Source organism: Protopterus annectens, chromosome 10.part0 (assembly GCF_019279795.1).
Source record: "Protopterus annectens isolate FY-2018-M chromosome 10.part0, PAN1.0, whole genome shotgun sequence".
NCBI lineage: Eukaryota > Metazoa > Chordata > Ceratodontiformes > Protopteridae > Protopterus > Protopterus annectens.
In genome coordinates, this window is record NC_056744.1 from 294,493,674 (window position 1) to 294,507,394 (window position 13,721).

Genomic DNA, 13,721 nt, shown 5'->3' on the forward strand with positions numbered 1-13,721 from the left:
TGAATTAAAATAACAGCAACAGGAACAAAATACATAAATAAAAATATATATCATATGGTATTAATGCAGAGTTCTGCATTAGTCTTTTAGTGGATAAAGGCCTTACAAATGCATTCAGATAATGCAGGCAGTCATCTGCTAAGTGTCAGGACTTGCTCAATTCATGTTCTTACTAAAAATGAATTTTATAAAAGCATAATAAAAACAATGGCACTGCAGATTGCACAAAATATAAAACTATTCAATTTGAAGAAAAAAAGCACACAGAGACCTTCTGAAACTATGAAATGACAGTTTATTTGTACTCACTGTTTGCAAGCACTGCTGCTCTGTACTCTAGCAATTCTGCAGCCATTGTAATGTTTTCCTGTTCTTTAAAGTAAGTTTTAATAAAACAGGATTTACAAAACAAAATAAACACAGTTAACCATACTTTCATTTGAAAATGCATGGGTATTCCTGCTTATCTCACATTTTCCCCACTCAGTATATCAGGAGAGTTTCAACATCATAGCAGCCTCAGCTTTCTCCTACAGATGGTTAAGCACCAAGCAGCATAAAAACGTACTGGACAGATCTCACTCTTTTCAACAAAAGGACAACAAATAAGAGGTAACTGTTTCCTCGCGTGGTGCACAGGATCTTTTAAATATGTTAAAATTAGCTCAGCATGCTCCCTGATTCTAACCAAGTCAAAGGGTATATGCCTTCTTGCTTTTCTTTTTTTAATAAATCCCCTGATTATTACAAGCAGTTCTTGGAAATGGAGCACAAAAGACATTCACACTATCCCACAATGGCCAAAGTTAAGGTACCCTGACTTTGTTTAAGTCTGTGCCATTCTAAATGGTAACAGAATGGCTTTCAAAATACAAACTGAATCAGTCCTTCAGCAAAGTTCACTATCACAAATACTGAAAATGGGTGCTCAGAGATGTCCAAAAAACTCAAGAGATGTCCAAAAAAAAGAGCATTACTGAAAACTATTTAAATGAGGCTGCCCAGTAGCGTCAGGTCAAAGGCACGGTGTAGTAGAGTACACTACCATCAAACAGGGAATCCAAGCAGTGAAAATGCAAGTGAATGTACATGTTTTGAGTCAATGCACACATGAGAATACGTCACAAGTAACATCTGGCTATAAGGCAAGAAAGTATTAAAGCATAAACAAAAAAAAAAATCATGAAACATCTAACCACCTCGAACCAGTACTGCTGACCAACATTCCTGGCAGCCTTGGCATACTTTGTTGAACCTCCCCACACACACACATACATACATACATACATACATACAGAAGCACACATCCATCCTTTAAAGACAAGGAAAATCAGTTGAAGTATACATTGGGTGATGACTTGAAGAACTGCTGCTGCTAAGATTTCACCATGTCTCGCAGGAGAACATGCTATACTGAAGGCCAAGTGCACCACAAGGACAAAAGACAAAGTACAAACAAAACACTAAAGCATATACAAACATCTAAAAAAGCAACCTGAAAAAATACAGTTGAAACAGGTGAAGGAGATACAGGTTCAACAACAGAAAACAAATGAGGTAAGTCTTATAAAGTGTTTTACATAACATGAGCTCACTTTACTGATAACTGAAACAATGTTTAGTCACTCTTGGCAGTACACTGAAATACAGAAAGATCTAAAATAATGGTAAAAACTAACAACACAATTTTCCACTTTGGATTATTGCAACAAATGCAATAAGTAAGCATATTTGAACTTGAAATTGATCAAGTTAAGTAAAATTAATTCAGATTTTTTTTTTCTTTTTATAATAAAACTGCCCGTGATTACAGCTGTCAAATATGTAGCTTATATGTGGGTGGAGATGATATAGCTACTGAATTTCACCACAGCTATTGGCTCCAACAAAGATGACAGAGGCAAAACTTGACTTAATTAACTATTAGTCAACTAAAAGCAAATTAATCCGATGAGTGTCTTCATGTCTTCGGGAGGGGAAAGTTCCTCTAGTAGTAAACCACCACCACCTAGAAAACTAGAAGCAAGTCAGTGCCAGACTCAGACTGTGGGCGAATATTGGTTGACACTGTTGTACAGGGGCTGAGCGATCACAAGCACCTTGCCACAGATTTCCATTGTTAGGATGAAGTACAGAAATGTCCTCAGCTACACAATTTTTTATTTCTTTTTTCACCTCACTCCTGCAAGCTGATTGGGCCTACTGACATGAAAGCAAGCAACATGTTTCCTGTTTTAAAAGTGAGATTCTCTTCCAGTCCCACTACAGGGGGCAAACATAATGTACAAACTCTGGGGTAACAGAAGGAGAGTTCTGGTGACCATGGGATAACTGAACTGGACTAAAAAAAGGACAAAAAGGGTGAGCTGAATTGTCAGCACTGTAAAAAGCATAATAAGTAGGGGAAACATGAAAAATATGTGGCAATGGCAAAGATGAAGCGAGAATCCTCTGACATTCCCAACCCACATGTCAAGTTTTTAATAAAACATAAAACCAGTGGTAGTGTCAAGCTTTGTGAATGCAGAAAATGCACTGACAAAAAAGCCTTATTAGTAAAACCCCAGCTTCATAAGCTAATTACAATACTCCTGTAGCCTCACCCAAACAGCAGAGGCTGACGTTTGCACATCACAGAGATCTGTATTAACATTCTTAATGATGCACATTTAAATACATTTTATTAAGATAAACCCATTCACCAGCAAAGCCCTATAAATACTGTTGCCACAGCCGCACTTGTCACACTTTCTTTGTCATATAAAACAAATCCTATTCAATTAAGCTCAATATAAATATTAAAATTATTGAAAAACAAACAAAAATCTACACAAAACTTCATCACTCTCTCAGCACCTAGTTAGCATAATGAAAATAATGCCAGAGGGATAAGAGGCCTTTGGAAAGGGTTAATCATTCTTTAAATACTACTGTTTTTAATTTAGAATATAAACCTTATAGCTAGATTTCATGCAGCTAGATGCTTCTTTTTTCCCTGTGTTCTAAGGCTTCCAAAGAACCCGTTAAGCATTTCTAAAGGACAGGGTGAATGCATGGCCCTGTCTCGTCATCTCATCATTGAGTCATTATTGGTGCTTCAGTGAAGGAGCTCCGCCCTTTCCTTCAGATTCATTGTCAAACTAGGAGAGACAGCAGACCGACAAATTCCTTTCAGTCCCCCAAGATAAGTTTTACATATGCTGCCACATCAGTCTCTTTGGATTCATGCAAGGTAAAAAATGGAAGCTCCTGTGAAAAAGAGAAGAAATATGTGACTGCTTTGGTACTACATTAGCCATCTGTAGCATGAATACAGTTCTTAAGCAGGCCAGGAGGTGCATAAATGAAGCAGTTTGTCTGAAAATAAACATAATCCAGTCTGCGCATTTCAATGTTCTACAACAGAAGAGTCACACAACTACAAAAAGCAATGACAACTCTCCAAAAAGGAAGTGGATAATGAAAATATGTAGTGATATTCTTCAGTCTACATTACTGAACACTCAGCGAACATACAACAGCTGCACTGAAGATCATTGACTTAGAAAAATATTAATTACCTTGTCTCATTTTTGCCTACACAACAGAGAAACAGCAAACTCTAAAAAGCATAACAGTGCCTAACTATGTTTATGTATTCACAACGTAAAAACATTCTACGGCACAAGTTCAGTGATTGGGTGTCCCTATACTCATCCAATGTGGAGTGAAAGTCAATTATGGGGAGTTAATGAAAAAAGTGTATTTTTGATTACATGTCAGTCTTCAGTGCAACACTAATGCTCATGCACTACTTCTATGTGGTTAGTATTCATTTCTAATTTGTGCTGCTCCAAAATGGTGTGGTGTAGGCCACTGTGCTGACGCAATTTTTTATCAGCACAATTTCTCCTCCCTATATTTCACCAATTATGACATTATATTGCCTTCCATTTCTTTCTGTGCCTCGTTGTCTGACTTAGAATAGTAGTATCCTGAACTGCTACCTTCTTGGTGTGTCTCTGGAGATATCAGTACATTTTTCTTCCTCAACTCCCTTTGATTTTTGTTAGCTGCAATCTCTTTAGCAATTACACTTAGCTGTTGTCTCTTTACAGGGAAAAAAGTTGATGTTCTTCATACTGACCACTGTTGCAATAGCCTTAGCTATATGGGTTATATCCTGTCCATGCCCAGGATATAACAGCCAGCCAGTTTCCAAAGCTCCAGGGCACCTTCCATATACCTAAACTGTCAGGGAGCTTCAGGTGAGCTGATTAAAAGAAGTGTTTGGGTGCAAAACCCTTCAGAACTTCACTGCTGCATTAGTGTACACTCCTCTGATGCTTTGGAGGATTGACAGTTGGCTCTGCTTTCCTTAGCTGGGCAGATAAGTTCCCTTTGGGGAACAAAACTTCCATTTCCTTATTTTTTACTGATGTTTTATTATTTTCCTCTTTAGGAAAGTTATTTTAAAGCTAGGAGTGTTGTGTTTTAACAGATTGTTTTGAGACTGTAATGTACTTTTAAATGGAGTACTCATCTCTGTCAGTTTAGAAGTAGTGTTATCTGTTAAACTTTTTTCTGTGAATAAATTATGTTTATTTTAAGGCTTTGGGGCTGCCATAGTGTTTTAAAGTGTTTTTTACTGTTTTTTTTTCTGTCAAAAAAAAAAGTAACTTTTGCAGACTGATAGTTTTACTGGCATTGCTGCTTGGTTTTCCCCAGGAGAGGGGCACCTTCTTCGACTTAACCACTGAACCGATTGTCACTCCCATGGTCTGTCTTTCCTCCAGCCACAAAAAGAAAAAGTAAAGCAAACAGCCTTTGCTACCACAGCAGGCTACCAATTTATCTCAGCTACAGGTGGGTGACTCTGCTGTGGCCATTTGTTGTACCTCAGACCACTCATCTTTTACCCAAAATCCCTCTGGTGTAGCATCTACAACCTCTATTGACCAGGGGTTAGTCACGTCCTCTGTGGCTTTTGGGGTCCCCTCTGTGGGCAAGAGAGAACCACTCTTGTTGGTGTTGGGAAAAAGACCAGGGAAGTGTTTCCTGCTGTGTCAGAATGTAATGTCCATCCCCGGGGAAGCAACAGCCGCCATTAATAACACGATTGGCCCCATTTTTCCTGTCAAAAAGAAACAGAAAACCAAGCATGTATCTACTTCTCCTTAAATTTCTATGGATATGAGTAGTTAATTGGAAATGGCTCAGGTACTGATCCTTCTTGTAGAGTATTTTCCAGTAAAAAAGAGGGAGGGCACCTTTCCTGAAGAGAGTCATGATTTTAAATCTGAACAGGAAGAAGCAGGGACAGAGTCAGGTTTTTATCCTCAGATTTCTGATTCAGACTCAGAGAAGAGCTCTCTTTTTGATTCTCCATGTTGGGGGGGGGGGGGTCTTTCTCTGAGACTATTGCTAAAATGTCCCAGTGATTTCAGTGGAAGAACACTGAAGTTTCTTAGTACCTCAGAAAATACTATGAATTGTTACATAAGGATTTTCCAGAACCTACATCCATTCCTCTTGTCCTGCCTGCTACAGAGGATGTCTGTGTCTTACAGCCTGCAATTTCTCTTATAGTCAGCCAATTTTCCCAAAAAAGACAGATAACGATGCATAAAGTTCCCCAGTCTTTTAAATTTTTATATACTATTACCAAACCAGACCCATCAGCTATAGCCTAAGTTGACTCCAAAGCTGCTAAGCACTTAGTTAATTCCAATCCTACTCTAATAAGGATGGGAAAATTATTGACAGGTATGGGAAAAAGGTATATATTTCTTCAGCTCGTATGTTAAAATTTATTCTGACATATTGTGAAAGTATGAGGAATATTTTATCTACAGTTTCTTCTTGTGAAGAAAAAACTGCTTTGAATAACAGTTACTTTTATTGCACAGGTCACTACTCATTGTTTGCAGTATATGCATGACTCTGTTGATACTTCTTCCAGGCCTATGGCCACTTTGTACAGTTTTAAGGAGGCTTGTTTGGCTGCATTCTCAGATAATAAAATGAGATTTTAAATTCTCCACTGGGTGGAGATTTACTGTTTGTCCCGTATGCTGCAGAGGTGATCAAAAAGTGTGATGAACGGGGCAAGCTGATTCAGGGAATCTCTTAAGATTTTCCAGCCCTCCTTTTCCAAATTGTCCAAGGGATATTTTTTCTTCTCATCCAGTTTTGCAAAAAGCAGAATAAACCGTCTCAGCAGAATTCCAGGAAGTGGGCAGGAGGTTCCAAAAGGGAGTCTCAAACCTCCCAAAACCAAGGACACTCCAACAAGTCTGACTGACTTCTCAAAAGACCTTGTGACCCCCTCCCACCCTGGCCCTCTTTCTCTTCCAAATAGTATGACTCTCCGTTACTTCTCTTTGGCAACAGACCATTTCAGACAAATGGGTTCAGAAAATCATTCATCAGAGTTACAGACGGCGGTGGAAGGAAATTCCTCATTTCAAGTCGGTCATTCCTCTTCCTGCCGATCAGACTGTTTCGGTTCCTCTCGTTCTTCATCACATGCTGTCCCAAGGAGTGACAGAACCAGTTCCTCCTTCCCAACTGGGAAAGGGGTTTTATTCAAGGATGTTCCTAGCCCCAAAGAAAGAAAACATTTGGAGACCAGTTCTGGAATCTTTTTTTCCTAAACCCATCTCTGATAATGTCTGAATTAAAAATGTTGTCACTTCACAACCTGTTGCCTCTTCTTCTGCTTTCAAGTTTCCTGGTAACACTACACTTAAAAGATGCTTTACACAATCCCATCCAGACTTCAGGCATTTCTTAAGGTATTGTGTATCTGGATCAAATTACCAGTTCTCGGTCTTATCCTTTGGACTATCTACTGCACAAACGGTGTTCACAAAGTGTCTAGTTCCAGTTTTAGCTCACTGTAGGCTACAGGGTATCCGCATTTTTCCATATTTAGATGACCTGCTTATCTTTGTAGTCTTTTTCAAAATGTCAAGAATCTCTCTCTCTTGGTTGAGACATATCTTGAACAAGTTGGGATTCCAACAGGACATTCAAAAGTCTTTCTTGACACCCCCCCCCCCCCCCACACACACACACACAGGACTGTTTTCCTAGGATGTCAAATAGATAACTCAGATCAAAGAGCTTTTCCTCCACAGGAAAAAAATCGATCTTTAAATAGATCTATTACAAAGTTTTTCCACTCAGACTTCAGTCACTGCAAGGGAATACAGTATCTCAGGATTTAGGGTCTTATGGAATCAATGATTCTCATGATACCCCCTGGAAAGACTCCACATGAGAAAACTACAGTGGTATCTGAAATCTCTTTGGTGCCAGCATCAACACCCTTTATCTTTCAAGATCCCAGTACCTGGGTTTGTCATAGGTTCATAGGTAGGTACTAGACTATCGGCCCAAGGGCCTATGTAAGCCTAGCCAGCAAGATTCCATAGCTTACGCCACCCAAGAAAGTTATTTTCCTGTGCCACTGTCGAGCACAGACACAGAAGTGATCCCCGGGGTGTATTTCCTATTTCCCATCCACTCATCAAGATTTTTCTTGAAGAGTGCTAATGAAGAACTTTGCTTGACATAGATGGGTAGCATGTTCCAGAGTATAGGAAGTCTCTGGGACAGGAATCTATCTCTCCAGCATGCCCTGTTTATTGTGGCGACAAGGTTTAGGTCCCTAGAGGGTGTAGCTCGAAGGGATTGGGATTTCTTTAGGTGTAGCATGTCCAACAGCTCTGGGTTTGACATAGGTTTATATGTTAGGCAGAGATCACCTCGGAGTAGGCAATATGCTACGGAATAAAGCTGGAGTTTTTTGAGGCGGTTAGTGTAGGGCATTTGTTTGAGGCCAGTAATCCTCTTTGTGAGGTACTTCTGTGGCCTTTCCAGCTGCTGCAGATGTCTTGTGAGGTACATTCCAAACGGGGCGTTGTACTCTATAATGGGTCTAATGAATGACGAGTAGAGGGGAACAATGACCTCTTTTTTTCCCTGGATGAGAACACTTTTATGATGAGGTGTGTCACGTAGAAGGACTTCCTGAGTACTGTGGCGATGTGACTATCAAAGGAGAGACTACTGTCCACCTGGGTTCCAAGGTCTCTTATCACACATTTGTTGTTAAGTAGATTGCTGCCTAAGTGGTAGTTCATGGGTACAGAGTTTTTACCAAAGGGGATGACACTGCACTTTTTGGCACTGAGCTTGAGGCCATGGCTCTGACACCAGGCATCTGTCTCAGTGAGGCCCTTCTGTAGGATGTCCACATCATTTGGGGACTTGACTATGGCTCCTAGTTTGCAGTCATCTGCAAACTTCATTAGCCAGAGGCCTTCTGTGTTAGCCTGTACTTCAGAGAAGTAGATATCAAACAGGAGAGGTCCCAGGACGGAACCCTGTGGTACTCCACTTGTCACTGCTTTGAGGTCAGATTTGGAGTCTGCAACTTTTACAGTGTGGGTTCTGTCAGTGAGCCAATTGGCAACCCATCTTGTGACATAGGGATTATACCTAGTTTAGTGAGTTTAGCTATAATTCCAGAATGGGGGATGGTGTTGAAAGCCTTGGCGAGGTCAAGATAGGCTGTGTGAACCACCTTACCCTCATCCACGGCTTTGGTGACTGCCTCAAAGAAGTCGATCAGGTTCAGGAGGCATGACCTGCCTTTTACAAACCCGAACTGGGTGGGATCCAGAGTTTGGAGGTTACCAATGTCTTTGTTTATGAGTTCCATGATGATACGTTCCATGGCCTTGCAGACCAGGCTCGTCACGCTAATAGGTCGATAGTTCCCGGGATCAGTGGTGTTTCCTCCTTTGTGGAGTGGGATAACTGTTTCTGTGTGTCATTCAGTGGGCACAAAGCCTGATGCGAGGCTATTATTGAACATGGTGTTTAAGTGGGGAGCCAGTTCGTTCTGAAGTTTGTGTAAAACGCAGCCTGGGATGTTGTGTTTTTGGCTTTAGAGAGTGCAGCTTCTACCTGCATAGTTGTGATTACAGGGACTCTGCATTCTTCCTGTATATATATGAGCCCTTTAGGGGATGAGATGGGGGTAAAGTTAGCACTGAACCTATCTGCCAGGATGTTGGCAATATCAGCTGGTTCTGTAATTTTCATGCCTTTGTGCTGTAACTCAGAGCAGATCTGGGTGTTACCATCTAGATTCTTGACATAGCTATAGAATGCTTTGTGGTTGTCCTTGGATTTGGTGGCGATTTTGTTTTCGTAGCTAGCTCTGGAGGATCTTATAAGGGATCTCAGCTTCTTACTGAGGCTGACCAGGGAGCTCCTCCACTCATGGGATTTTACTCTCTTTTGCAACAGTTTCTTCCTTCTGTTGTACAGTTTGTTTATGGCAGGGGACCACCATATTGGCTTCCTTTTTTGGAGGATAGCGTCTTGGTTCTGTTTGGCATAGCACGATCCATGCACTCGTGTAAGTGCTTATAGAGTGCATTTGTGTAGGATTCAGCAGTTGTAACTGTATTATCCATCTGCATGGGTGTCGTGAAGTTCACCACTTCTGTCTTAAGAAGCATAAAGTTGGCTTTGGAGACATTTTTTACTGTGGTTTCCTTAATGAGGGGTGGGGGCGGGATGTGGATATCACGGGTGATAAGCTTATGGTCGGATCGGACCAACAAGGAGTTGACTTCAGGTGTGGAACACCGGTCACTCATGTTGGTAATGACTAGGTCTAGGATATTCATGCCCCTGGTGTGGGTGTGGATAAGTTGACCTAGGGCACTGGAGTTTATGAATTCCAGAAAGTATTGAGCTAAGGAGTTGGTACACGAGTAGTTTTCCCAGTTAATGGTGGGGTAGTTGAAGTCGCCCATTATTAGGGTGCTTGGTTGAACTCTAATATTTTCCAGTACATCAAGAAAAGAGGAGTGGGAATCTTGGGGCATGGTGGGGGATCTGTAGCAAGCTACAATTTGGATTGCGGTTTTGCCCAGAGTTAGTTGCACTTGGATAACCTCGGATGCATTATGCTGAGCAACTAGCCTGGAGGTGTGGATATCCTTAATGAATATGGACACACCTCCGCCTTTGGAGTTTCGGTCCAGGTTACATGGCCGAAAAGTGTGGTATGAATTATAGCCTGGTAGTGCAAGGGTGCTCTCTGGAGCCTTGAACCAGGTCTCAGTCACTGCACATATACCGATGTTCTCCATTTTAAGGAGTGCCTCGAGTGAGTGCATTTTGAGATTTAGACTTCTAGCATTGAGTAGCATTACCCTCAGTTTTTGCTTGCCTGTTCCTGTTATGGTGGTGAATTTGTTATTTGAACCCTGCCTAAAAAAGGCACTATAGGAACAGCAAGAGCCTTAGCCAGTATCTGGAATCCCAGGGGTGACAGATGCAGATCATCTGTGGCAAAGCATCGTGGTCTGTCAACCATGACATCCCAAGCAGACAGATACTGGATCCCCTTAGAATGACACCAGAAGCTTAGCCAATTGTTGAAGTCAATCATTTTGTCCATGTACTGCGGTATCATTCTGGGCGATGGCAGAATGCTACTCAGGGCTAGAGTCATACCTGCCTGGGCTACAAGACTGGAGAGATCTTTCAGGTCTCTTTTCATGTAGTCCAGGGAGGTACATCTCAGGTCATTCACACCAACATGGACAACGACAGAGTCATATTTGTACTTGTTGTGGGGTGACATGAGTGCGTGGGTTAAGTGGCGGATCCTGGCACCTGACAGGCAGCTGACAGTAACCTTCTCCTTGTTTAGCCTGGTGAGTGGGACATCAGTGTGCCTGACTATAGTGTCACCTATGACTAGTGTGTTGGGTACGTTGTTTTGCCTTATTGGCTGTGGTTGAGTGGCACACTGAGTCTGTGGGCTATGTGTCATTTCGGTTGTGTTGGGGGATGGAGGTTGCTTTTGTTTCTGCTTTGGAGGTCTCTGTTGCTTAGACAGATTATTACTGAGAGCCTCCGCAAATGTTTTTGTGTTACTATGTGTGGATTTTGGTGGTGTAGATTTAGTGAGATTATGTGATGGGTGTGGTGTGGTGCAAATGTTTACCTTCTCCTCATGACTGTCAAGTTCAGTCTTGGTTGGAGAAAGCTTTACTTCCAGTTTGGCTAGATAAGTGCATCTCTCACAGGCTGTAGTGTTGGGTGGTAGGAGGAGAGCATTGTCTGTGTACATGAGGCAATTTCTACATTGCCTCAAGATGCCCAGATTCATCAGATAGACAGGAGAGAACACTGGGAGATGACCCTTGGACATGCCTGAATAAAAAAAACTATTTTCCTCTATATAAGTGAAGAAAGTGAGTACAAGAGCTGTTTTTCTCTAAATCAAGGCCTCCCCTTCTCCCTCCCTGCTCCAAAGCAGTCACTTACCACAGATGCTTCAGACTTTGCTTGGGGAGCAGTTTCAGGAGATATAAAAGTGCAGAGGGTGTGGGACAACAAGGACAGACCCGAGCACATAAATATCAAGGAGATGCTTGTGCTAATCAAGGGACTCAATTCTCTGAACCATCTTTGGTCCCTGGGACCTCTTCAATTGGTTACAGACAATACCACAGTGATCTGCTACATCAACAAGCAAGGGGGAGCAAAGTCGTACCCCCTTTGCAGACTAGCCATGTTAGCTTGGGATACAGCTTCATTGCACAATCTCACTCTACAGGAATCCTACATAACATCAGAGAAAAACTGTGTGGCAGACAAACGGAGCAGGACCATGGCAGACCCTCATGAAAGGGAACTAGATTAGTGGGTCTTCCAAGACTTGATCTGTCTGTGGGGAATTCCTCAAGCAGACTTCTTTGCCTCCTCTCTGAACAATCAACTGACAAAGTTCTGTTCCAGGACTCTGTGCATGAATGCCTGGAATTCAAGATGCCTTTTCTTTTCCTTGGACAGAAATGCTCCTTTTTGCTTTTCCAACCCTTCCACTAATATATAGGGTACTTATGAATATTCAAGAAGAATTCCCCAAGATCACTGTGGTGGCTTCCTTCTTGCCCAGACAGGCGTGGTTCTCCCTTCTTTTGAAAATGGCCAGGGGCAATTACCAGAAGCTACCACTTCACTGAACAGATCTACTCACACAAGAATAGGGATGTTTGATACACCCCAACATCAATCATCTTCAACTGACTGCCTGGATGATTAGGTCTTGACGCCTTTTAGGCACCTGTTTTCTGAGGACGTGCAGCAGGTACAAATGGACACAAGAAAGCCTGCTACTAGAAAATCATATATTAGCAAATGGAAAAGATTTTCTAGTTGGTACCAACAACATAACCTGCACCCAATCAGGGGCTGGTTATTCTCTGGTTTTATAATAAACTGTGTGAGTTACTATACTACGGCCTTTCTTATTCCTCTCTCAAGATTCATTTATCAGGTGTTTCAGCATGTCTGCCCATGGATCCTCCTCTTTCAAGCCAGCTGCAAGTCAAAATGTTCTTGAAAGGAGTTTTGCATAAGAGGGCTCCAAGTAAACCTGTGGCCCCTCCTTGGGATCTTAATTTTGTGTTAGAGAAACTAACACTTGCTCCATTTGAACCAGCTAATCTGGCTGACTTGAGGTTCTTAACACAGAAAACAGTTTTATTGATTGCTCTGACCTCTGCGAGAAGGGTATCTGAGTTGAAAGTTCTTATGGTGAGTCAACCCTACCTCATTTTCCACAAGGACAGAGTTTCTTTGAGAACAAATCCTTTTTTTATGACTAAAGTAGTATCTGAGTTTACTTTAAGTCAAGCCATCTGTCTCCCCATTTTCTTTTCTGAACCTAAAAATGAATTAGAAAGGATACCCTATACCTTGGATATCCACAAACAACTCAAGTACTATCATGACAGAGCTGAATCTTTTCAGATTACTGGATCAATTGTTAATTTCTTGTGAGTATAAGAATAATGGATAACCGATATCAAAACAGACGTTTCCAAAGACATGCGTCTAGTGCGTTTCTCCCCGGGCCTCCACTGAAAATTGGCTTCATTCCAAGTCGGACCTTCCTGGTAAACAAATGTTAAATAAATAAAATGGTTGCTTAAGGCTATTATCCTTTGTTATACTCACAATGGCAAATCTATTCCAGGCAGGGTCAAGGCCCACTCTACAAGGACCTTGGCTTCTTTTATGGCTTTTGGAAAGGGTTAGATTCTAGAAGTATTCAAGAGGCTGCTAATTGGTCCTCTGTACATACTTTTACAAAGCACTACAAGCTGGATTCCTTCTCTAGGTCTAAATCATGCTTTGCTAGGACCATTATCCAGGGGGCTACTGGACCCTTCTCCTTCCACCTCCCAAATATAGTTAGCTATGATAATTTACCCATACAGCTAAGGCTTCTGCAGCAGTGATCAATATGGAGAACGTAGTAAAAGTGTGTAAGAAGAACTTAACATAACAGTAGATGTTCAAATGATCACTGCTGAAGTACCACTCCCTCCCTATCTCCATCCCCCTTGTTTTTTTTTTTTTTTTTGGTGTGTTTCTTATGCCTGGGTGCAGACTTTTATTTTTTGTTATTCCTAGCATAATCCTTTCAGGGCTCAACCCTCCCCTCTCTCTGCAGGCAGGAAGGCTCTGAAGTGGGTTGTGCCCAAACTTGTCTTTTAGTCAGCTCATCTCGAGCCACTTGAGAGTGCATGGAAGGTGCCCTGAAGCTCTGCAAGCTGGCTGGCTGTTATATCTTTGGCAGGAAATAACCAATATAGCTAAGGCTACTGTGCAGTGATCATTCAAACATACACTGT

The 13,721-nt window shown here is 41.6% G+C and overlaps 1 protein-coding gene across 6 annotated transcripts in view; it reads right to left on the reverse strand.

Annotated features, from left to right (window-relative positions):
* Nucleotides 1–275: 275 nt before the first annotated feature.
* LOC122813050 (dual specificity mitogen-activated protein kinase kinase 6) overlaps nucleotides 276–13,721 on the reverse strand; it is a 751,080-nt gene continuing 737,634 nt past the window's right edge. For all 6 annotated transcript variants that reach the window (XM_044085167.1, XM_044085166.1, XM_044085165.1 and 3 more), the window contains exon 12: nucleotides 276–3,249. In XM_044085167.1, the coding sequence (XP_043941102.1) occupies nucleotides 3,172–3,249 (78 nt within the window). In that variant the 3' untranslated portion in view covers nucleotides 276–3,171. The remainder of the gene's footprint in view (nucleotides 3,250–13,721) is intronic.